General features: G+C 43.8%; 3 protein-coding genes across 3 annotated transcripts in view; all 3 read right to left on the reverse strand.

The window, feature by feature from the left end:
* The window catches only part of LOC308473027 (serotriflin-like), a gene marked incomplete at its 5' end in the record, with an annotated part of 47,179 nt that overhangs the window by 16,341 nt on the left and 5,608 nt on the right, over positions 1-25,230 (reverse strand). The window contains one exon of the mRNA XM_080998276.1: positions 6,934-7,021. Within this exon, the coding sequence (XP_080854402.1) occupies positions 6,934-7,021 (88 nt within the window). The remainder of the gene's footprint in view (positions 1-6,933; positions 7,022-25,230) is intronic.
* LOC308472514 (serotriflin-like) lies at positions 1,147-6,478 on the reverse strand. Its single transcript, XM_080997514.1, has 5 exons — positions 6,077-6,478; positions 4,736-4,884; positions 3,286-3,380; positions 1,936-2,024; positions 1,147-1,500 (listed from the first exon to the last, which is right to left on the reverse strand). Exons 1-5 carry the CDS (start codon positions 6,105-6,107, stop codon positions 1,376-1,378), a joined length of 489 nt encoding a protein of 162 aa, XP_080853640.1. The 5' UTR covers positions 6,108-6,478; the 3' UTR covers positions 1,147-1,375.
* LOC308472516 (cysteine-rich venom protein pseudechetoxin-like) lies at positions 19,243-23,759 on the reverse strand. Its single transcript, XM_080997516.1, has 5 exons — positions 23,714-23,759; positions 23,185-23,333; positions 22,650-22,744; positions 20,203-20,291; positions 19,243-19,377 (listed from the first exon to the last, which is right to left on the reverse strand). Exons 1-5 carry the CDS (start codon positions 23,718-23,720, stop codon positions 19,367-19,369), a joined length of 351 nt encoding a protein of 116 aa, XP_080853642.1. The 5' UTR covers positions 23,721-23,759; the 3' UTR covers positions 19,243-19,366.

Consider the following 25,230-nt stretch of genomic DNA (forward strand, 5'->3'; position numbering starts at 1 on the left):
CAGAGGAAAGTGCTTAAACAAACACACTCCAGTATACAGTTAGATTGTCCTCCTCTGGGCAGTGTCAGGCTAGCAGCAGGTACAATAAGTTTGTTTGATTTATTCTGCTGACCTGGGAGCCCCTTACCTTCTTGAGTCCCTAGTGGGACTTGGATACAGACATGCCGTTGTTGCTAAGGGTGCTCAGCACCTGCTGCCATCTGATAAAATATCACCTTCATGTTTTGGCTTTCTAAATTTATAGATGCTTGGATTATCTTTCAAGTCAGTGAAGCCAGGGCTGAAGGCACTTCCCCAGACAGTGGTCACCCTATTTGATGCAAGTCTTAGGAACCCCTGCCTGGATTTACCACGTGTCACTTCCAGCGGGTGGGCCGGAAGTATTTAGATTGCCCCATGCCCAAGCCAAACCTCTTTCATCTGTATTCAATAAAACTGTGGCCTGTTTTGACCCCAAAACCAGTCATATTTGTCTCTTATTTATATGGGCTGGGGAGCCCGACGCCTGGTCCCACAAGAGTCAGGGCCCTCCTCTTGTTTCTGGGCCCTTCTCTCTCCAACAACTCTAAATATACCTGCTTAGGGATCTTTCCTGTTTAGAGTAGCTGGCCCTCCAATATCTCACTGATGAAAATGGGTTACCAGTGTTATGCTCCCACAAAGGAACCAAATAAAACTAATGCCAATTCTTGTTTTTGTACTGCTTCACTGGGCTACAGCATCACGCCAGAGCCTTTTCTTGCCCGTTGCTGGGGAAAAGTTCAATACAAATGTGGGTCCGTGTGTGTGTGTGTATAAATACATAAATAATGTGATGTGAAGAAACTCATGACAAAGCCAAGAAAGCAAACATTTCCTCACCCTCTGTACTTTGGTTGCTACGTTCCACTCTTGGTACACAAGCCAGTTCGCAGACCTTGATAAACTGCAACAAAATGCTCTGATCACGTGCAGTCTCACATTCTAAACTCAATTAACTCATCAATTTTTATTCTCTTCCTGGCTTGAGAATTTTCACCTGTGTTATGTCAGGGTGGGCCCAGGTGTAGCAGCTGCTTATGCTGTGTTGATTTCATTTCGTTTGTCCACCTTCCATTCACATTTAATCAGCCATACATTGTGTCCTTCTTGGGATCTTTTGCATCTCTGTGTCTGTTATTTTTCCTGCGACTGTAAGACCCTACTCCCAACTTCCATTCCTCCCCATTAGGCAAAAAGAAAGAATGAAAACATCCATGCATGCAAGACTTTTTATGAGTTTTCCGATTCAAAGACAAATTAACAAATTTCATTTGGATGGGATTTGTCAGAAGATGCTAGAGGATGAAATTAAGTGAGAATGCAGAGTTCAACGAAGATCATGTAGGGGGACCCCTTATTTTATTTCAGTAGGACAATAGCAAGAAGCAGCACACTCATTCGCAAGGCTGCCCTTGCACCCTTGCGATTGCACTACCTCGTCACAGTTGCTGTACTTATTATCATGTTTGCAAGGATTGGCTGAAAATGAAAAAGGACAAGAACACATCAGAGTTAACAAAAGCAAAATGCCCCTGTGATTCAAACTCAAGAGATGCTTTCATTTTTAGTTGCTATAGTGGAGGTGATTTACAAGAAAAAGCCCCCCACTTAAAACATTATTTAGCAGTTGTTTTAATGAATGTAGGAACTGAATTAGTAATTAGTTTAGCAATCCTGGCTGTAACCCAGAATAAATTGGACATGTTTTTAAGGGTGGATGTGCAGGTCATGAGAACATTTACATAGACATCCTGCAACCACCTACAGAATAAGGAAGGTTATGGGGTCTACAATTTTGTGCACATCTACTCAGGAATAAGCTTCCATCAAATTTACTGGGATCCATTCTTATTAAGTGCCCTTTCTAAAGTACAAAAAGGCATTATGATAATATTTGAAGTTATTTCTACTCACTGCATAATCCATTGTCGCATGAGCCAGGGCAGTCCCCACAAGGTGATCCAGATTTATATGGGGTTTGAAGTGATCCTACTACGTTCCCTCTGGAATGATGAAAGTGAAGGAGTAAACAAGGATATATTTGACTAGAATGATCGTATAATCTCAGTAAATGATTTTCTTAATTAGAAAAGTTCTATTCCATTTATTTAATCAATGAACTTATAGCACAAATATTGTGCAATGTGAGGAGTAGGGCTGTGAACTGGTTTCAGCCAAAGCCTTCAGCCTGAATCGAATTAAGGTTAATTCAGGTAGACCTGGGCTTTGGATGAGTTGGGTGGAGACAGCACTGATAGGATCGCCCTCCCAGAGTGTTTGGGCTGTCAGGAGAAGGGACATTGTGTGGGAAGAAGGAACTTTGGCCGCACTCCTCTTCCCAGCAGGGGAACATAGCCAGGTGGTCAAACTGAGCAGGAGTGAACACTTCTGTGCCTGCGGTGCAGCTGCAGGAGTGGGGTGGGGGGAGAGGAGGAGATGCAGTATCTTCTTTGCCTCCCAAATATATGTTCAATTAGGCCTATTACTATGAGTTGTTCTATTCAAGTCCAGGAAAATGTAGACCGGCCAACTAACTCTTCAAATGACAAAATCCAGCACCTGGCAGGGCTTGAATGTCTGGGAGCAAGGCTAATTAGGTCTCTGGGTTGGTGGTTCCCACACCTAGTTTACAAAAAGCTTAAAAATGAGAACATTCTTTTCTGAGGCACTGTGGCTCACTTAATGTCGACTATGCTGCAGGTGCGTATTGGTGGATGACAGAAGCCATGGGCACTAAGAGAGGAGGGCTGCAAGGAGTGGGAGCACAGCCCTTTGCTTCCTTCAGCAACAATATGAAGGTAAGGTTAAACTGGATTCACCGGTGCACCAAACCGTAATGGGTGGTGAAATTAGGGAGGGCCTGTCACTGAATATTCACCGGAGGAGGAGTGAAAATCTCCAGCTGTTCAGAGGAACCAATAAATAAATAAAGTTTTCCATAGATTGCCAGAAAATTCTTTTCTGAGGGGTTTTGACTCAGCCCTTTAAAAAAAATCCACTGTTGTTTCCTGATTTCCTGGCAAATGGCTCAAAGCTAAGAGGAACGACCTGGCTGTTTTTGTTTTCTAGTTGGTTGGCAACCATTGAAATGCAGAGTTAATACATTACTAGTGTGTTGCCCATGCATCCTGTGGTTCTTAATGAAGTTGTTTTTATAGTATAATGCCTTTTTATTTGTGCTTTAAATGTGTTGTAAGTCCCTTAGAGACCTTGGGTAAGAAATGACTAATAGGTTTAATGACAGACTGACTGAATGATACATACGCAGGGCAGTACTGGCAAACGTAGTAGTATTTTAGGGAATTTTGAGGGCACTGGTTCACAGAGCAACCGACTTTGTAAGACCTGTACCAAACCACCTGTAGATATAAAAACATCCACACAAGAAAAACAGTTAGAATCTAACTGTTTTGAGCCAGGAAAACATTCACCTGACAATACCATTTAAACTCCCCCCGCAAAAATAAATCAATCACCACTTTGAGTTGTGTATAATTAGGAGCACCTTGAAAAGGAGTACGATACTAAAGAAATAAACAATTTCCAGATAACAATTTCAACCATTTTCTTCCTCTGGCAGTAGCAGCTCAGAAATAGCTCATTTGGTAGATCATGAGACTCTTAATCTCAGGGTTGTGGGTTCAAGCCTCACATTGGGCAAAATTTCAGGGGATTAGACTAGTGGCCAACTCCCAAGAGACTGTGATCAACTCACAGAGTTAAAAACTGGCAGTGATCTACCCCCCTTTTTGGGGTTCAAGTCAAAGTTCTTGAGCTTTTTCTAGAAGAGCCAAAGTTGTTGAGCTTCTGGGGGGAACAGTGATCTACCAGTGATCTAACACAAACATCCTGTGATCTACTGGTGGGTCATGATCTATCTGTTGGACGTGCCTGGACTAGATGACCGCCGTGGTCCCTTCCTACTCTACAGTTCTGTGAGTCTATGATTCTATATACAGCTGTGAATAGGAATGGCCTCATGGGTGCCTGAAGAACCCTCAGAAGCAAAGGTGTAGGAGAGAGAACGATGATCCTTCCTGTGTGAAAACTATGAATAGGAATATGTGAGAGAGGCTGCCCCTGCCCAAAGTGACCCACCAAACCAAAAGCAGTCTACCTGCCATGTGATGGTGGCACAAGAACCTTCCTGTTGGTGGCACAAGAACCTTCCTTGGTTTCTTTATCTTTTCTTTTGCACAGTCCCAGAAGTGTAGTGGGAGAGCTGAAAATAATGCCAATATATTTCACATCTGGCAACCAACACACCCTTTGGCTTCAGATAGTACATGGGTAGACTGTACAGGGCGCCTCTCAGGTGCTATTCTAAGGGAGGTGTTCATGGTGAGTTCCAGCACCTCTCTTTCCAGAAAAATAGCACTATTGCAGACGAGTCTAAAAAGCCCAGGACACAAATTTTCACAGCCCACCAGCAACTATGGTGGCTCATTTACCAGAACTAATGCATTTAGTGTTAATTCTGAAGTCTATAGTTGATTCTGACCAAATTAAGCCCCTAGGAACCACTATAGCTGCCAGAGGGCCATGAAAATTTGTATCCCAGACATTTTAGATTTGTCTAAATATGGATTTCTTTTTTCCAGCTCTCCTACCCCACTACAGGCAGCAGCAAGCCAAGATGCAAGAGGGCTGTCAGACATGGATTGACTAGATGAACCATGCACTTGACAAAGATACAAAACGGTGTTTGAGTTACCTGAGTATAATGGCCAACTTTGGCTCCTGCAGGGACCGCTCCAACACCGTACTGAAAATCTTTCACCTCGTTGTACCACTCTTGAATTACTTTAGACCATGGCATAGGGCCACTTGACATGAGCAAATTTTCACCACATCGGAATCCCTCTAGAAGTGGAGACGGTTAACATTAAGAAAAGTCATGATTAGTGATTTGGGGAATTCTATAAACAAGGGGAGCTCTTCAATGCTTTGGAGAAACATGCTACAACCGGTAAAACTTGCTTATTCCAAGCAGGATTTGTCGTCGTCCCCCCCCCCCCCCGCAGATCTGTCTGCTTAAGTAAATCTGTATACATTTGTATGTACAACAATAGTTCCAAAGCAAAAGGTATAGTGCGCTCTCTCTCTCTCTTCACCCCCATAACAGAGTATTTCAACAATTCAAGAAAGGGAGTAAACAACTGAGCATATTCCTATTATTCCTATTATTTATTAAATATGTTAGTTGCTTTATCTTACCCACGGCAACCTAAAGTGACTTCCAACCAACCAACCAACCAACCAGACAGCCACACAGCTCCCACCCCACCATGACACTAGCTAAACCATAAAACCAAGAAGAAAAAGAAATACATTAAAAAATCCCACCCATTTCTAAAAGGCCATAGATAGTTAAAGGCCAATTATAGTTAAAGAGGTAGGCGTTGGGGAGTAGAAATGTTAGCCATTATTAGTAGCAGTGCAGTATTCCTGCTATTATTAGCATTCCTGTTATTGTTTTTAAGTGTGTAATAGCTTCTTGCTAAACACAATAAACCAAACTGACTGATAGCGCTAAGGTTATAGAGGAAAGTTTTTGCCTGGCTCCTAAAGATATATAATGGTGGTTCCAGTTGAGCCTCTCTGTGTAGAGCAGTCCGCAAAATGGGGAGCCACTGCAGAAAAGGCCTAATCTCGAATTTACACCATCTAGACCTTTCATGGTGTGACACATGAAGAAGTGTCTCAAATGATGATCACAGGTATATAAAGAAAAATAAAGATATAGAGAAAAATATTAAAGAAACTTGTGCAAAAGAAGCAACACTGTACAGCAGTTTACCAAGATAAGGGAAAATGGCCGATCAAAAGCCTCATAATCAAGAACACCACAATATGAAAACACGTTTGCCGTCAGTTACTAAATAAGTTACATAAATCAACAGAGAGCCACAAAGTCCACTTCCCCTCTGAGAACCTGGAGTGGTGGGTCAGTTTCTTTGATGTGGCCATAAATAATGCTTTAAAAAAACAGATCATAATAGAGTATGTGGAAGCAGGGCTTTTTTCCAGCTGGAACTCAAGTGAGTCCCATTACCATTCTCAGAGAATGAGGGAGTATGCATCATTGGTGTAAAACAGTGGTGTCCAAACTTTTTTCAAAGAGGGCCAGATTTGATGAAGTGAAGGGCCGTGAGGGCTGTCCAAAGGGCCGTCCAAAGTTGTTGAGGTTTTTTGGGGATTTCCCCCCAGAAATAAACTGCTACAGGGGCTGGATTAAACTGACCAGCGGGCCAGATTAAGCCCCGAAACGGACTTTGGACACGCGTGGTGTAAAGTGTGTGTACAGACAAACAGTGGCGGAGCATATGCCAGTGCTGCCCAGGGCGGGGCGCACTTCTGAAGGGTGTGGGGTGCGGAGGGTGCCCTCCCAGGCGCAGGATAGCCACTCGGGCGCACCCTGCAGCCGAGGGTGGAGCGAGTCGCCAATGGCGGACATTCAGTGCGCAGCCTGCCTACGACTCCCAAGTCTCCCTCGAGCTGTCGAAACAAAGGGGAAGGGAGAAATGATAATGGCAAAGCGGCGCAGCTCCCCCTCCCCCCTACGGCTCGGGCTAGGCTTGGGAGTTGCGGGTGGATGGCGTGCCAAATGTCACCCCCCTCAGCGAAGACACCACACCCAGGGTGGTCCGTCCCCACCACACACCCCTTCCTCCACTCCTGCAGACAAAGCTTAGCTGGTCAGAACTGAGTGTGGAATTCTGACCTCAAACTTTTGAAAGAACCAGAACATTCCACTGTTCCTCTTTTAGTGGCATTCCTCCAGTATTTTCAGTATTATCTGCAGAATGACAATTGCAGGGTTGCTGAAGAGTTAGTGAATGGTGACTAAATGTGGATTCTATTTCAGATCTCTAAATTATTTCTACAATGCTTAGTGAAAGCTCTACTTGCCAGCAGCTCTTTGTTCTGGTGGGCTGTGTTGATATTGACATCTACTTGCCCAGCTTTTGGCATTTGCTTCTGCAGCTCCACTCCATTCCTATAAGAAAAAAATATGTATTAAACATGAGACTGGATGCAAAATGTAAAAATGGAGAGGCTCATATTTGCCTGATCATTTTCACCTTTCAGCTCTCTTAAAAAACTTGTGTGTCTTTTTAATGATCGTTCTTCTCAGGCTATGTCATGGTTTGAATACATGAAGCAAAATCAAAGTGTGCAGTCTTTTCCCTCTTGGGCTTAGTATTACATCTGCCTGACTCATGTCAGTCATGGTTAATGGCAACAGCCAGCTTTCAGAGATGCTGAGTCATGTGCTCTCAGACACTACCTGGGTTGTGTGCACGTTTTTGTTTATTCTTCCTGACCCATGCCAACCATACGTAACAGTAGTTACCAGGATCCGTAAACCACTTCAAACCAAGGTTAAAATGCTGAATTAGGTGCTCTTAGCTACTACTTAGCTTCTCAGAAAAATGCATATTCATTGTCTATATAGTGGACAATGAATGCTTTTAGTCGTATATATGAATTAAATAAGTTAATGTTATTGTGTATTTTAATTATAGATTGGGTTTATAGTTGCAAATCATGTAGTAGCCACTAAGGAATATAAATTAATAAATAATAAAAGATATGTATAAACTAGCGCATGCAATTTTCTGCCAGCCAGAAAGCGTAGTAAAACTTTAAAACACTTACCATCTTCAGCATGTTGCTTGCTGGTGGCTGCACTCCTCTCCGCAGGGCATTGTGCTTGTCAAGAATTTCCTGTCGCTCACCTGGTCCAACCCCTTGTGCATGTGCCTAAAGTGAGAGAGTGAGTATTTTTTCCTTGTATTTATTTATATGATTATATTTTTCATTACACCAATGTAATTTTAGCATACTTTCACTAAGAATCATGGACATGGTTAAAAAGTGCGCACTTGCTTCTGTCAGGCTCTTCTGTCATAAATGAAACATCAGTTGTAAACTAAAATTGAAGGGATGTATTTTAAGTGTTCTGACCATTATTTTTTTTTGGTTTGGATTTGATATCCCGCCTTTCACTCCCTTTAAGGAGTCTCAGAGCGGCTAACATTCTCCTTTCCCTTCCTCCCCCACAACAAACACTCTGTGAGGTGAGTGGGGCTGAGAGACTTCAGAGAAGTGTGACTGGCCCAAGGTCACCCAGCAGCTGCATGTGGAGGAGCAGAGACGCGAACACGGTTCACCAGATTACGAGACTACCGCTCTTAACCACTACACTACACTGGCTCCATGGAGCAGATCAACAGGTCCTCCAGTTGGGTGATGCAGAGGCGTCAAGATGTCTCTGGACTCCTCTGGATAAATCCACAGCTACTGAAAACTATGAGAAACTTAGCATTACTTTTAGTGGGATATGTAACTGGACCATCCTTCCATCATGTTTTAAGGTTAACCCAAGTTAATTCCATTTGTTTGGACTTCCTGTTAAGTATGATCTTTTTTCACTTCAATGTGTTTATGGATGAAGCAGTCAAAAGCATTTTGGCTTATTAAAGTGGGGGTTTAGTTGGCCCAACTAAATCTTGCATTTGAAAACAATCCAGCTAACTTTAGTAACTTTTCATGTCCCACTGACTGAGACTGTTTAGCATCTCCCAGTATTGCTACACTACACAACGTAAACAACTTACTCTTGAAGCAGGCTGTTGCAGCAGAGCAGCAAGACTCAGCAACACGATGTGCAGGATCATCTATGAAAACAAAATAACATTGGAGAGATTATCTTAGAGTTTCTGTTTAGATAAAGAGCGTACTTATTGAAACATGGTGCCATTCTTCTGAGTAGTAGTTTAAATTTCAAATTGCTCATGTGGCACTAGTTGAGACTTGTACCTCCTGGAATAGGAGTGCCGCAGGCAAGTGTCTCTGATCCAGAGTCACCATTTTGCATCTGATTCCACCCCACTAAACTATTTTGCTTCTGTCTCTGGTTAGTGGACATAGTGGCTGCACTGGAAAACACCACCTGAGCCCTTCAAATTTCCTTTATTATGCAGCCATCCTTTCCTTTCTTTTCCCCTGCAGTTCACTGAATTGCCCCTCAATTTGCTCTGGAGGGGCTCCCATCACCCTGGAACAGATTCTGTGAGTAAGTCTGGGGCTGCAGCAGGAGGAGAAGAAAGTGAACTTCCATTGTTTAAATCTGTTGTGCAACAGAAATCTCTTCCAGTACATGCTAAAATTCACAGGTGGTACAATCACAGGTTCTCAACTAGGTCCTTTCAGCCACACTGATATTGTGCTGGCAGCTGATTAATGGCCTGTTTCCGTGTGCTGCTCTGGTTTCGGTGTTCTGTTGCACCAGAAGTGGCTTAGTCATGCTGGCCACCTGACCCGGAAAAACTGTCTGTGGACAAACGTCAGCTCCCTCGGCCTGTGAAGCGAGATGAGCACCACAACCCCAGAGTCATTCGCGACTGGACGTAACTATAAGGGGTCGTTTACCTTTTACATACCCGGGATCCGGCTGTCAGGAACAGTGCCTGGGAGCAAATCACTCAACAACTTTGCCCCCTCCCCCCACACAGCTCAGCAACTTTGCCTAAAAGAGCTCAACAGCTTTTGTGTTTGGATTTTCATGAAATATGATAACCCTAGTACGTTTTATGAAATAAGTACATAAATAATAGAAATTTGATCAAAAAGTTGTATCCTCCTGAGATAACCTAAATTGTTTAACTCTGCTAATATACTTCATATAGCAGACTATGGGATATAGCAGACTATGGTATAAAACTGGCACCCTCCCTCCCAAAATCTTACCTTCCTCCTTGTTTCTAGTAAGACTGGAATAACCTTCTTTGTAGATTTAAGGAGGTTCTGGATGTCACTGGATGATGTTATGCTTATATACCACTCCTGTTTCCTTCTCTGCAGAATGACTCAATGTCCAACAGTAAATCACACAATTTTGACCAGGGGGAACTTTGGATTTCTCTTACGTTGTTTAAAAAAATATTATTTCCTAAAATTTATTAACCATCTTCTATGCAACAACAAAGCATCTCTTATTAGTGAGCTCTTTCATGCCTGCCAACTTCTTATGAAGGATTGATATCTGTGCTTGGTCTTTATCCTATGGCGGGGTCAGCAAGGTTTACCTCACCTGGGCCAGTTCACTCCAGTGGAGATCCCTCCGTGGGCCGGATTGTGTGTGTGTGCGCCTGCCCATGATTTCTGTTGCCTGTGCCTGCGCAGACGCAATTTTCAGTGCTGCGGAAGCGAGTGCCCGTGCTGCGCTGCACTGGTTTAGCGCAGCACGTGGGGACTCACCGAGCGAGTGGCTCAGTTCGGGGACAGCTCGGTGGCCGGTTAAACAACCCCCATGGGCCGCCTGTAGCCCATGGGACTTAGGTTGCTGACCCCTGTCCTATGGCATCATTTCATCACCCATAGAGCTAAGCACATTTACTTAGAAGCAAGTCCCATTTCCCCCCAAAGCAGAATGCATTTGCAGCTGCAGCCTAAGACTTTAAACCAACTGCAAACCATCATGAATGGTTGAAGGCACTGAGTCATTACAGATTGCACAGATTGCGGTATGTGACCACAAGCTGTCTAGAAAACCCAATGTATCAACACCCCATTTCATTTGCATAGGTTACAAAAGTTAAGGGGTGTGGCTGAATCAGATCACTGATGTGCCTGCCTTTACTCTTGATTTAGAAGATCTGAGGATTTTTAATGTTGGATGTGTTAACATTCATGGATAAATGCTTTTTAGGTAGCATTGCATAATAATGGCTACCATTTCTTTTGATACAAAATTGTGTGCTTCCTATAACAGACAAATTTTCTTGAAAAGCTAAGAAACCTCTATAAATAACTAGTGCTTTTTTCCTTTAAAAATGTTTAGGGGTACTCGCATTTTCCTACTTATATCGAAATACTGCCCTTCAAAGAAACAAGGCTTAAATTCACAAAATGTTTAGGGGTACGCATACCCCTGCACCCCCCTGGAAAAGCACTGTAAATAACTAAATATGAACTGTTCTTTTCAGGGATGCAGATTAACCATAAAATTCTGCTGCTATCTGTGAAGGTTGCTAACAGCCTGGAATCATACATTTTTTTTCAAGAGGAAATGAGACAACAATTAACGCATCAAATATTAATGGTTTTCTGTCAAAATATGCTAAAACATTTGCCACAGGATTAATACAGAACTGCCAATTGAATCTCCCCTTCGCCCACAATATGATTTGAAGACATTCTTTGTACTTGAAGGAGGAAGAGGAGGATAAAATGTGATTAGATCACAGGAGCATCATGATGGTGGGGAAATGTCATTTCATGTATTTTTTTCAGTACCTGAAAGTTCAGTGTGGATACTAATCACTATGATGATGATGATGATGATGATGATGATGATTATTATTTTAAGTACTTTATTATGGTCATAGACCAGCATAAGCAAAACATCTAAATAAATAGCATAACAGTATGAATCTAAATGAATAATTATTAAATAAATCTGAGCAAGAACCGAACGTAGATTTAAACAAATACATAGAATACTTAATTAAGCAAAGATAATGGGTGTGTAAAAGTTTATAAGAAAAATTAAAAGATCAGTTTACAGTTATATGGGATGGGCTTCAGAAGTGAGGATCTAACAATATGGGCCTTCAGTTTAGGATTTAATTGTAGCATAGACCATTCTTCATTGAATAATCATTATTACCTGTGTGTCTAGAAAAATGTGCAATTCTTTACATTACCTTTTGACATGGTTTTCTTCTGAAATAATAATTGTCTCTATTCCCCAGCACTCCTACGACATGCAGAAATTAGTTTTATTGCCTATTTCCAGGCATGAATGTATGGTTTCAGTGCTAAGCACCAATTTGAGAGTAAGCCACAATGAGCATAGCGGATCTTGCTTCTCAGTCACAATTGTTTGCATAGGGTTGCAGTCCTGGGACTCTCCAGAGCAGTTTCTCCTATGTCTGTCTGATATTTCCTGGTCTGTCACCACACATTAAACTAGCTGGTTTGGTTGTTTCTTTAATGGCATCATTGGTCCCTGGTGCCTGCTAATTATATTGGAAGTAAAGCTCCCATTTGAGCCAATGGAAACAGGTGTCAGTCGCCCAGTCTGGATCAGGACTGTAGCAAGGGAAGGGTTAAGGCCCTCCTGATAATAGTTGGACTCTGCCTGCTATTGACTACTTGCACTATTTATGCACTGCTGAAGTGATAGGAAATGTTCTGGTGTCCCTCATTTGCTGATAACTTGGCAGCTTGTATCTCTTTATGCAGTGATGCCACACAGCTGATCTTTCCAGAGGTGATGTTGATGATGGCATACTGAGTGGCATTCCAGCATTCAGTGATTGCTTCTGTCCACTTAGCATCCTGACATAATTGCTGCACATACGTTCTTCTGCATGTGCTTCTGGAATCTGCTGAACCAGAGTAGGGATTCATGGGAGCATGAGGATGTATCAGGAAAAGCAAAATACAGTGACTTATACTGTGTTACATGTCCTTTCTAGATTGTGACAAGTCATAATGTTCAAAACTGAATGTTCTTATTCAAATGTTCTTCTAGAACAAGGGATACCATGACTTTCTTTCTGCTGGATTTTTTTTTTTTTAAAGCAGTTGAGCCAATAATATGATGTAATACGTTTTCATATCTCGCATATTATCTTAAGGTTTGGCCTCTCATTCTGGTTTTCTTACACAAGATGCATTGGTGTGGGAAATGGGAGTAGGCTCAAATACTTCATCAGTGTGATGGAGTCATGGCTCTGGTTGGTGGTCTCATTGCCCATAGACCTTCATCCTTCCCTCCTTCAGAAGAATAACCCTGGCCACTGACAAGTGAGTGGGGAAATGGAGGTTATTGCACAGGTGAAGTACAATTGTGGCCTTGTGTGCATATTATATCCCTGGATGGGTGAGTCTATGAACCAGCCCATTGTCCGTGAACTGGCCCATTGTGAATTGAGTCCACATAGTGGTGCATTGTGTTACTTTTGGCTATGACAGATATTAGCAATGAACTTTTCAGTGCAAATTAAGTTGTTCCCATAAATACCATGTTTCTAAGAAGGGCTCTTCCCAATGTTCTAGTATCTTGAATTCAGGGTTACTTAAGGTGATTTTCCACCATTAATTGATTATTTAAATGCATCTTAAAGCAGATATCCATACGTATCCCAGTCTTGTGAGTGGTCCAGCCTTCAATACGTGTCTTATCTGAAAGATTTTAGAACAGCTGTATTTGGAAAGTTAAACCAAGATCTCTTCTTTTCTTAGTGGGATTTCAGCTTGGATGAATATTTTCTAGCTTGCCCACCAGAGTGGCAACTCAGTTTGGGTGGAAAGTAGAAAAGAAGAAGAAGAGTTTGGATTTGATATCCTGCTTTATCATTACCCTAGGGAATCTCAAAGCAGCTAACAATCTCCTTCCCTTCCTCCCCCACAACAAACACTCTGTAAGGTGAGTGAGGTGGAGAGACTTCAGAGAAGTGGGACTGGCCCAAGGTCACCCAGCAGCTTCATGTGGAGGAGCAGGGATGCGAACCCGGTTCACCAGATTACAAGTCTACCTCTCCTAACCACTACACCATACTGGTAATGTGTTATAAAATGATTCTAAGCCTCTCACTCCCTCTGGGAACAAGTGGTCCTGGGGTCATATTGGCAGACCCACACTGGATTTAGAGTAAGGTTACTTTTGTCAGCACTGTTTACAGGGTTTTTGGGAGGGCACTTTGCACCTCTCTGGCTTCCTGGTATCTATTGTGACTCATAGGCAGCCAGAGCAGGCTGGAAGGGCAAAGTCAAGGCCCCTAAAGCTACAGCCAAGCACCACTTTCAATGCCCACCTTGTCTTCAGCTGAAGAAAGGCCTCGATGGTCAGCTAATTCAGGCTTGCTTTGGCAGGCTGGAGAATGCCGAGGCTGAGAAGGTGGCCTTCGAAGAAGGCCAAGCCTACTGTCTATGGCCCTTGGATTCAGGGAAGCTGGCTTAGCATGGAATCTCCAACTCTGTTGATACCTGCCAGGGTTTGAGATACTAGTCCAGCCTCTGATTCAGGTGTGGGTCCCTTCCCTGGAGAAGTTTCCCCTTTTCAGAAATGGGATTGACCTGTCTGGGGTCCCTAACTACATGGAGTTTTCCACATTGGGGGCCCAGCCAGTCTTCTGTGGTTGCTAGACAGACTTCACTGGCATTGTCCACCCCACGGAAAAGGGGGTGTCACAGTGACCACTTCTTTGCTCTGCCAGTTACCAGGCATGGAGGCTACTGGGACTGGATGCTTCAGTTCCCATCCCTGGACAACCTTCAGTAAGACCAATGGTGAGTGAATCTCTGGTTCCTCTGCTGGCTCTACCTTCCATTGGGTCATTGGACACACCTGCACATGGTGGAGCACTGAAGGGTGGGGCGATGGTCAGGAGTCAGTCAGGAGGAAGGGCATACCTTTTCAGGAAACAGTGGCCTCTTGGGGCTTTCACCACCTAAAGAGAGAATTTGTAAAGGTGTTTTTGTGGACCCTTTCTCCTTTCTTGGAAGGGGGTATGGGCAGAAGGAGATGATGTGGACCTGATATTGGAATATTGTGTACAGAGCCTATTCTGAGTTTGTGGGCAGAGAATGGCTGGCATATGAAGAGGGTTTTTGTATTAGGGCTGCCTTTGAATGTTTCCTACTATGGCATAAGGAGGAGGTGGGGATGTGGGTGGCGTTGTGGTCTAAACCACTGAGCCTCTTGGACTTGCCGATTAGAAGATTGGCGGGTCAAATCCCCGTAACGGAGTGAGCTCCCGTTGCTCTGTCCCAGCTCCTGCCAACCAGCAGTTCAAAAGCACACAAGTGCAAGTAGCTAAATAGGTACCACTGTGGCGGGAAGGTAAACGGCGTTTCTGTGCGCTCTGGTTTCCGTCACGGTGTTCCGTTGCACCAGAAGTGGTTTAGTCATGCTGGCCACATGACCCAGAAAGCTGTCTGTGGACAAACACCGGTTCCCTCGGCCTGAAAGCAAGATGAGTGCTGCAACACCTGGCTTGAGAGCAGTACATGTGAAAAGGATCTAGGAGTCTTGGTTGACCACAAACTTGACATGAGCCAACAGTGTGACGCGGCAGCTAAAAAAGCCAATGCAATTCTGGGCTGCATCAATAGGAGTATAGCATCTAGATCAAGGGAAGTAATAGTGCCACTGTATTCTGCTCTGGTCAGACCTCACCTGGAGTACTGTGTCCAGTTCTGGGCACCACAGTTCAAGAAGGACACTGACAAACTGGAACGTGTCCAGAGGAGGGCAACCAAAATGGTCAAAGGCCTGGAAACGATGCCTTATGAGGAACGGCTAAGGGAGCTGGGCATGTTTAGCCTGGAGAAGAGGAGGTTAAGGGGTGATATGATAGCCATGTTCCAATATATAAACGGATGTCACATAGAGGAGGGAGAAAGGTTGTTTTCTGCTGCTCCAGAGAAGCGGACACGGAGCAATGGATCCAAACTACAAGAAAGAAGATTCCACCTAAACATTAGGAAGAACTTCCTGACAGTAAGAGCTGTTCGACAGTGGAATTTGCTGCCAAGGAGTGTGGTGGAGTCTCCTTCTTTGGAGGTCTTTAAGCAGAGGCTTGACAACCATATGTCAGGAGTGCTCTGATGGTGTTTCCTGCTTGGCAGGGGGTTGGACTCGATGGCCCTTGTGGTCTCTTCCAACTCTATGATTCTATGATTCTAACCCCATAGTCGCCTTTGACTCGACTTAACCATCCAGGGGTCCTTTACCTTTTTTTACCTTTAAGAAGGAGGTGGACCTATGGCTCACTCTTATCTGATCTGTAGGGACAGGACTGATAATGGCCATCTTCTGGCTAGGCAGGTTGCTCTTCCTTCAAGTTCCTACAGCGTAGGAGGGGGTTCAAGCTTGTTTGCTTTGCTGGGAGTACAGTTATTGTGGTATCATCCGAATCCCTGATGGTTCATACCACTCAATTTCCCCAAATTAACAGCCGCAGCGGCTGTTTGAAATCTGTGATGTCCTGATTGTGTGACCTAGCCACCGCCACCTCTTCCAGGGTGGCTGGAGCAGCCTCCATCATAGGCTCATCCACTGCTGTGGCTGATACCTGCCGCGTCCATATTCACAGAAACGGGTGCAACACATCCGAAAGCACACTTCTGGACGTAGGTGTCTCACTTCTGGTCGCCGTGGCAAGGCTGAGTAGGCTGCAAGAAGGCTGAGGCCCAGCCACCGCGGCACTGGAGAAAGAGCCAGCAGAGCGAAGGGTTGCGGTAGTGGTGGTGGGGGAGAGCATGTGGTTGGGGGGGGAGCGGGAGAAAGAGTGTGTGGATGTTGCGCTTTCCCTCCCAAGCTCCATCTTGGCATGGGGGGTGGTGGTCCTCATCCCTTCACGACTTGTCCCTGAGAAAGGTTCAGCTAAGGTGGTTTCTGGGATTCCCAGGGTAAGATGCTGGGACCATCAAGCACTATTCCTGGGAAACGGCCCCAGCTCAATCAGTGCAGCAGCTTTGTGACATCTGATGGAAAATTACCCCCCTCCCCAAAGGCAGACACCCTATATCTTAAGGAAGGTTTTTTTTTAAAGTTTTGCATCCCCTGTGTTGGTCCATACTCCCCCCTTACTTTCACTCGTGATTCAAAGTTAGTGGTGGGGAGGAGGTCCTTAGTGTCTCAGCCTTTGTTTTTGACAGATCACTGAACTGGATCAGACTGGGCACATATCATGGTATGTGGCCTAGTGTGGTATTCTAGGCAGATCACCAGGTGGCAAAGCCAAACATTGGGACCAAGCTGTGCCTTAGGCAGTGGGCTTCGGCCGAATTGCCATGGCATGCATTGGGACAGGTTGCTCCCGACCCTGTTCCAGCAAGGGTGTGTGTGCCCCCCATGTATGTTTTGGTTGCCCATCTGGGCTTGTGGGATCACCAGCCTCATACAACCAACATGCTTAAGTCCACTTGATGCATGAAGGGGTTAATGGCATAGAGTAAGCTGTCCTGTCAGGCTTAGCTAGGCCACTCCTCACCTTGGGAGGAGGGGAATCAAACCCATTGTTGTACCTCAGTCTATCTGAGAAGCTCAGCTGAGAAGTTCAATGCTATTCAACACCCATATGGTCACTATGAGTTGTTGGAGCTGTGCCTGGATGCAGTGGTGAACGAGGATCTATACATTGACCTTGAATCCTGGAAAGGTGGAGGCCTATAGAGTGGCTCTCTATCTGGACGACAGGTCAACGTCCTATACTGGATGGGCTTGTGCTTCTTCTGAAGGAGCAGGTATGCTGTCTGGGGGTTCTCCTTAATCCATCTCTGTTATTAGAGGCCCAAGTGAGCTCCCTGGGCCATTCCTGGACTGCAACAACTTAACCTCAGCAGTCCATGCCTTATGACTCAAGTACTGTGTTTGCTACAAGCGTCCTGGTTGTTTTGGCTGCTGCAGATTGATACTGCTACTCCTCTGGTTGCTTAAGCCACTTAACTGGAGGAGGACATTGGTTATTCCTCCACCCACTCGGATTGGCTATAGCCCTGCCCTGCCTCAAGACAAGTCTTCTCCCTGTGGGATTGTCGCCAGACATTGGAAGTGGGAACTCCTGGGTGGTACTTAGCTGGTTTCACTCAAACAGACCCACTGAAATTAATAAACATGACCAAGGTAGGTCCATTCAACTCTATAGGTTTGAGTAAAACTGAGTTGAATACAACCTCCCCCTGTTTTTGTGCCGCTCCGCTGGGCTATAGCATCACATTGGAGCCTTTGCATTCTCATCTTTTAGCCAGTTGCTGGGGAAGGTTCAATATACGTATGTGTGTATGTATAAACACAAAAATAATGTGGTAACTTAACTTATTGCCTTTTTTTACTCACTTCTTGGCTTGAGAAATGTTTTCACTCCTCACCCCATTGCACTTTATTAGATTCCTTCTATTAACCCTTCCCATCCCTTCTCTCATTTAAGTATTCATTTCCACCCATTTGTATCATGGCTGCATGTAATATTAGTTTCTCCTCCTTTCTCCCCTGCTCCTCATTAATCTCCATGTCATTTTACTAGGAGTTTCACAAAAGACTTGCTGCAGCTGATCAGGAGCTTCTAACGGCTCCTGTCAGAGATCTCACTGTCACCAAGGAAGATACAGGAAATGCTTCCCATTCCTTCCTTCTGATCACATCAGTTATAGAACTCACTTCCACAGGAGGAAATAGTGGCCACCAACTTAGACGGCTTTAAAAGAGAATTAGACAAATTCAGGGAGGAGAGTGCTATTGAAGGCTACTAGCCACACTCACTAAGCTCTTCCTCCACAGCTGAAGGCAGTAACGCAGAATCCCAGTTACAGGAAGAGTTCTTTTGGGCTTGAACCCTGCCAGCATCTCATTCACCACTGTGAAAACAGGATGCTGGACCAGATGGGCCATTGGCCTGATCCAGCACACTCTTCTTATGTTGTATGGACCTAAGTCACCTTAGCAACAAAAGAAACCTTAGAACACCATTTGCTTCTCATCTCCCATTCCTGGTAATGCAACAACTAATATTTTTATTTTAAAAACTGCGGAATGCTATAAGTCTGAGAGTCCCCCTACAGAGCACTGGGTGGAGGGACTGAGCGTAAAGATGAATGAGAAATCGTCCCACTCCCAAATTAACTTAATTCACCCATAGTTCACCCAGCAATTATGGTAGCAACTTTCTGCGGTCGTTCAGAGATTTTTGTTCAAATGCACTAGTTGATTCCAAGCACTGGGGATACCAGGACCCTTGTGCACATGTGTTGCTGTGTAGGTTTTTGGGTTGCTATGTATTGCAGAATTGCTTCAGCTGCAGGATTAGCCTAGGATCCAACCTGTGTTAGCCCAGTGTGTGAGCCCAGGTGGAGCAGCTGTGGGTTAGTTGCACTTCATATCATTACGTTTGTCCCCTTTCCATTCCAGGCTTCCTGTATCCGCATTTACTCAGCCATACATTGCATCCCTCTTGGGATCCTTTGCAGGTGTGCATCTGTGTGCCTTTTATTTCTCCTGTGACTCTTTAGACCCTACCCCCCAACTCCCCACCCCCCCATTAGGCAAAAAGAAAGAATGAAAACATCCATGCATGCAAGACTTTTTATGAGTTTTCAGTTTCAAAAACATGTTAAGAAATTTCATTTAGACGGGATCTGTCAGAAGAAACTGGAGGATTGTATGATTTAAGTGAGAATGCAGAGTTCAACGAAGATGATGAACCTCCTATGTTATTTCGGGGGGGGGGCACTTGCAAGAAGCAACACATTCTTGCATAATTTCCTTCTTATTGCATCCTTGTGATTTCACTACAGCTTCACAGGTGATGTTCTTATCTCTATATTTTCAATGATTGGCTAAAAATGAAAAGGACAAGAACACATCAGAGTTAACACCTCCAAGGATTCAAACTCCAGGGACTTTTTCATTTTTAGTTGACATAGTGGAGTTCAAGATCAAAACTGAAAGTGATTTAAAAGAAAAAGAAGAACATGTAAAACATTATTTAGCAGTTTGTTTTAATGAATGTAGGAACTGAATTAGTAATTATTTTAGCAATCCTGGCCCAGAACCCAGAATAAATTGGGCATGTTTTTAAGGGTGGATGTGCAGGTCATAAGGGACGCCGGTGGCGCTGTGGGTAAAACCTCAGTGCCTAGGACTTGCCAATCGTATGGCCGGCGGTTCGAATCCCCGCGGCGGGGTGCGCTCCTGTCGTTCGGTCCCAGCGCCTGCCCACCTAGCAGTTCGAAAGCACCCCTATGTGCAAGTAGATAAATAGGTACCACTTATAGCGGGAAGGTAAACGGTGTTTCCGTGTGCTGCGCTGGTGCTGGATCACCAGAGCAGCTTCGTCACGCTGGCCATGTGACCCGGAAGTGTCTCCGGAAAGCGCTGGCCCCTGGCCTCTTAAGTGAGATGGGCGAACAACCCTAGAGTCGGACACGACTGGCCCGTACGGGCAGGGGTACCTTTACCTTTACCTTGTACAGGTCATGAGAACATTTACATAGACATCCTGCAACCACCTACAGAATAAGGAAGGTTATGGGGTCTATAATCTTGTGCACATCTACTCAGGAATAAGCTTCCATCAAATTTACTGGGATCCATTCTTATTAAGTGCCCTTTCTAAAGTACAAAAAGGCATTATGATAATATTTGAAGTTATTTCTACTCACTGCATAATCCATTGTCGCATGAGCCAGGGCAGTCCCCACAAGGTGACCCAGACTTATATGGGGTTTGAAGTGATCCCATCATGTTCCCTCTGGGATGATAAATAAGATAAATAAGAAGTAAACAAACAGGGATACATTTGTGCTTTCTGTTCTCAATTATTTATGCATTTTTTTTAGAAAGTTCCTTTATTCTACTGTTGTATTAACCTTTTGTGTGCTGTAAATTATTGTTCTTAATTTTTCCTTAATTTTATTGTTCAAACTGCTCGGATGTTTTTTGACAAGCAGTGCATACATTTTTGAAATGAATGTGAGGAATAGGGTTGCACACTGGATTTTGCTGAAGCTCCAAGCCTAAAATGAATTGAGCTCATTCAGGTGGATTGGGGCTTTGGCTGAGTCGGGTGGAGACAAGGCCAAACAGGGTCAGCCTCCCAGAGCGACTGGCCAGCTGGGAGAAGGAGACCTCTTCCCAGCAAGGGAAGACAGCCATTCGGTGAAGCTGAGCAGGCCTGAACCCTCAGCTGCCAGGGTGGGATGCAGGGAGAAGGAGGGGCAGCAACTCCTTCTGCCTCCCAAATATATTGGCTTATTGTTCTAGTCAGATGCAGGAAAAAGGAGACTGGCCAACTCACTCTTCAACTGAAAAAGTCCGGGCAAACTTGGAAGTAGGTTTACGTAACAATGATGAGAAATTAGTTTCTAACATGTACAAATCATTGTTAGGCTGGGAAACAAAGGATGAAATGGTTAAAATAACAATGACTAATTGTGCTAAGGATGTTGGACATAATATAGATATGGCTGCCTGGGAAGAGCTTTGGAAAACAGGAATGAAATTTACAGCATTTTATGGCTTAAAAGAAAATTATTACAATATGATCTACAGATAATATTTAACCCCAAATAAACTAGTTCAAATGTACAAAAATGTATCAAATAAGTGTTGGAAATGTAATGACTGTGAGGGGTCATTTTATTATATGTGGTGGACTTGCAGGGAGGCGAAGGCCTTTTGGGATGTGATATATAATGAAATTAAGAAAAATAAATAAATTGGCTTTTCCCAAGAGGCTAGAATCCTTCCTACTGGGGATACTAGACAGCAAAATCCCAAATGAAGCCTCAATGGTATTTATGTATGTGACTACAATGGCAATGCACAGAAATCTCAATGCACAGAAATGGAATGAGGAGGGAACACCCTCTAAAAAGAATGGTTGGTGAAAATCTAGGAATACGCAGAGATGGCAAAACTGACAGCACTGATAAGAGACACAGATTTCAAATCCTTAAAGAAGACTGGAAACCCTTTCTAGTCTACAGTGGTACCTCGGGTTACATATGCTTCAGGTTACATATGCTTCAGGTTACAGACAGAAATAGTACCTCAGGTTAAGAACTTTGTTTCAGGATGAGAGCAGAAATCGTTCTCCGGCGGCGCGGCAGCAGCAGGATGCCCTATTAGCTAAAGTGGTGCTTCAGGTTAAGAACAGTTTTAGGTTAAGAACAGACCTCCAGAATGAATTAAGTACTTAACCCGAGGTACCACTGTATTAAAGAAGTTATTCCCCATATGCAAAGACCACATTGGGGTTTGAAGTGTCAGAAAATAGCCGAATATATTAAGAAACATGTTAAAGAGGATGAAATTATATAAGACGGAACCTTAAAATGCAATTGTATGTAATCTGGGTTACAAACATCTATGTTTTGTGAATGGGAAGTCACTAGTTTTGTGACTTCCCTGCCTATTCTCCTGAGGATGATAACTGTGACTGCTCCTATGAACAAGGAAAAAATTGGGCTGAATGAAATAAGCCTCCCAGAATCTCTATACTAGTTGTGGGTGGCAAATGGAGGTTTTCTGCCAAATATTCTCTGGGGTGGCACGGGATTTCCCTAGGATTTTAGAGCTGGCACAAGGAACTTGATATGGTTAAGGTCTGACTGGATCCACCCTGGTGGTGAAGTTAGGGAGTCCATTTCACTGAATATTCAGTGCAATGAACATTCCGGAATGAAAGTCTTCAACTGTTTAGGAGGATCCAAAGGGAGCGGGGGTGGTGGTGGTGGAGGTTTCCATAAAATGTCAGAAAATTCTTTTCTGAGGGGTTTTGACTTTGTCATTAAAAAAATAAATCCACTGCTGCTTCCTTATTTTTTAGGCAAATAGCCCAAAGGTAATAAGGACGTTGCTGTTTTTGTTTTCTGGTTGGTTGGCAGCCATTGAAATGCAGAGTTAATACTGTACTAGTGTGCTGCCCAAGCGTCCTGTGGCTCTTATGAGGGTTCTTTTATTCAGGTTTCTGGTTTTTTTTGTAATATATAAAAGGAAAACTGATATGAAACATAAATCCTTTGGAGACTATGGGTAACAAACGACAAACAAACAAACAAACAAACAAACAAACAAACAAACAAACAGATAAATAAATAATACATACGCAGGACAGTACTGGCAAACGTAGAGGTACTTCATGCTGCTTTGAGGACAATGGGCATCATAACAACCAATGAGGTGAGACTTGTGCCAAACCACCTGTAAGTATAAGAACATCCACACAAGAAAACATATTGGAATCTGTTTCCATGTCGAGCAAGGAAAACATACATTTAACAGCTTTTTTAAAAAAAACAACCAAAATATCATCACTTTGTGTTGTGTCTAATTGAAGCACCCTCATTTTTCCCCTCAGGGAAAGGAAGTTTGAATAAGCTGTGAATGAGAATGGCATCTGAAGAAAAAACAGAAAGAAAGGCACAGCAGAGATAAGGACAATCCATTATCTGAACTTCTGTGTGAAAAATATGGAAAAAGTACTGGGTGAAATATGAGGGAAAAACCCACCTCTTCGGTTTTCTTCCTTCCTTCTGTGAGGTTCCAGGCAGCAGCAAGCCAAGATGCAAGTGGGCTATCAGGCATGGATTGACTAGCTGAACCATGTGCTTGACAAAGATACAAAACGGTGTTTGAGTTACCTGAGTGTAATGACCAGTTACGGCCCCTGGACGGACTGCTCCAACACCGTACTTGAAATCTTTCACCTCCTTGTACCAAGCTTGAATCACGTCATTCCATGGAGTAGCGTGAGATGATGCATATATATTTTCACCACATGAGATGCCATCTAGAAGTGGAGACGGGAAGCATTAACAAAACTCGTGATTCCTGACCTAGGAAATTCTGTAAACAAGAGGAGTCATGCAATGTTCAGGGGAACATGCTGCAACAGGTAGAAGCTTGTTTATTCAAGCAGAATTTGTCCCCCCCACTCACAAATCTGTCTGGTTAGCTAGTTGGTTAAAGCTACTCACATTTGAATGCAAAATAATTATTCTAAAGCAAAAGGTACACCTGTTTTGTTGTTAGCACGTGTATATTTGCCTGTAAATGTCTCTTCTAAAAGGCACTCGCTCTCTGGGGGTTTTAGAATTATTGCAGTGGTGTGTGGTCAGTGGACTAGGCATAAGAGTTCAAGAGCCCTCCTGACACCTTTCCAAAGCCCACCTGGCATCTTGTCAGAGGCCTGGCGCCTCCTTCTCAAAGCCCAGGAAGCTTCTGCCCAGCTTAGGGATGGAGGTGCAATGCTCACATGTGTGACATTGTGGCATCGTAATGTCACACATGCAACATCACCCCAATTGCCCTTGCAAGCTGTCACCTCTTACCTTAACTTTCCCTATGAAAAATTTCACTGCTTGCCACTGAATTACAGTGGTGCCCCGCAAGACGAATGCCTCGCAAGACGAAAAACTCGCTAGACGAAAGGGTTTTGCGTTTTTTGAGTCGTTCCGCAAGATGAATTTCCCTATGGGCTTGCTTCGCAAGACGAAACGTCTTGCGAGTTCTTGCGAGTTTGTTTCCTTTTTCTTAAAGCCGCTAAGCCGTTAATAGCCGCTAAGCCGCTAATAGCCGTGCTTCACAAGACGAAAAAACCGCAAGACGAAGAGACTCGCGGAACGGATTAATTTCATCTTGCAAGGCACCACTGTATTGTATTGCTCTCTATCTCTATCTCTATCTCTATCTCTATCTCTATCTCTATCTCTATCTCTATCTCCAATCTCTCCCATCTCTCCCATCTCTCCCATCTCCCATCATCTCCCATCTCCCATCTCTATCTATCATCTCCATCTCCCTCCATTACTGTGATTAACAAGGCAGAGATATTGAAGTTTGTCGGAGCCAGCCGTTACAAATGGCGCAGTTTAGCATAAAATAAAGACACAGAGAGCCAGCAATATTTTCAGGATGGTATGAGCAGCTCCTTTCGAACTTCTCTCTCCTCCCGTAGCTTTTTTATTATCCTTTGTCTCTCTCCAGCCACATGGCCGTTTGCCAATGTCTCATGTTACCTCATCCGGTCAAGGCTTTTATTGCCCCATCACCATATAGGGTCATCACTGCCCAGAGGAAACACAACTCCATTTAAGGTCAATACATTCCAATACATTGTAAAGCTCAGAGTGCTGGTCAGCCGAGGTCAGGGGGCACCCTGCAATATTACAAGCCTTTGCCGTGGCTTTATGACTCCCAGAGAAGTTCAAAAGCAAAATGTTTCAGGTTTCACCTTCTTTCGAACACCTGAGGGAGGAGGAAGCTGCAGTGTACTGGTCCTCTGTGCTTAAAAAGTTATATGTATCACAGGTGGACACAGTGTGTGCCAAGGCAAAGCTTGGCTGGTGCGAATGGCATGTGGAATTCTCACTTCAGATGTTAGGGAGAATTGGAACATTCCTCTCCATTGTGCCTCTTTCTGTGGGATTCCTCGAGTATTTTTAATATTATGCTCAGAATGACAATTGCGGAGTCAGTGCAACAATTGTGAATGTATATTAGATGTGGGTTAGATTTTAGATCACCCTCAATTTTTTGCACAGTGCTTACTGACAGATGTACTTGCCGGCAACTCTTTGGTTACTTGGGCTGTGAGCAAATTGACAGTTGCTTGCCCAGCGTTTTGCATTCGCTTCAGCAGCTGAATTCCATTTCTAAATGAAAAAAAAAGTAGTAAATGTGTGAAT

Source organism: Podarcis pityusensis (assembly GCF_964106645.2).
Source record: "Podarcis pityusensis genome assembly, chromosome: 3".
NCBI lineage: Eukaryota > Metazoa > Chordata > Lepidosauria > Squamata > Lacertidae > Podarcis > Podarcis pityusensis.

What these genes read in the sequence shown, in the direction of transcription:
- LOC308472514 (XM_080997514.1), bottom strand. Translation starts at nt 6,107, where the DNA reads ATGATGCATACTCCCTCATTCTCTGAGAATG. An exon ending in TCCCTCATTCTCTGAGAATG is followed by an intron (nt 4,885 to 6,076) that starts GTAATGGGACTC and finishes CTCCACTTCTAG; the next exon opens with AGGGATTCCGATGTGGTGAA. An exon ending in AAGTTGGCCATTATACTCAG is followed by an intron (nt 3,381 to 4,735) that starts GTAACTCAAACA and finishes TTATATCTACAG; the next exon opens with GTGGTTTGGTACAGGTCTTA.
- LOC308472516 (XM_080997516.1), bottom strand. An exon ending in TAACTGGTCATTACACTCAG is followed by an intron (nt 22,745 to 23,184) that starts GTAACTCAAACA and finishes TTATACTTACAG; the next exon opens with GTGGTTTGGCACAAGTCTCA. An exon ending in GTTTGCCAGTACTGTCCTGC is followed by an intron (nt 20,292 to 22,649) that starts GTATGTATTATT and finishes TTATCATCCCAG; the next exon opens with AGGGAACATGATGGGATCAC.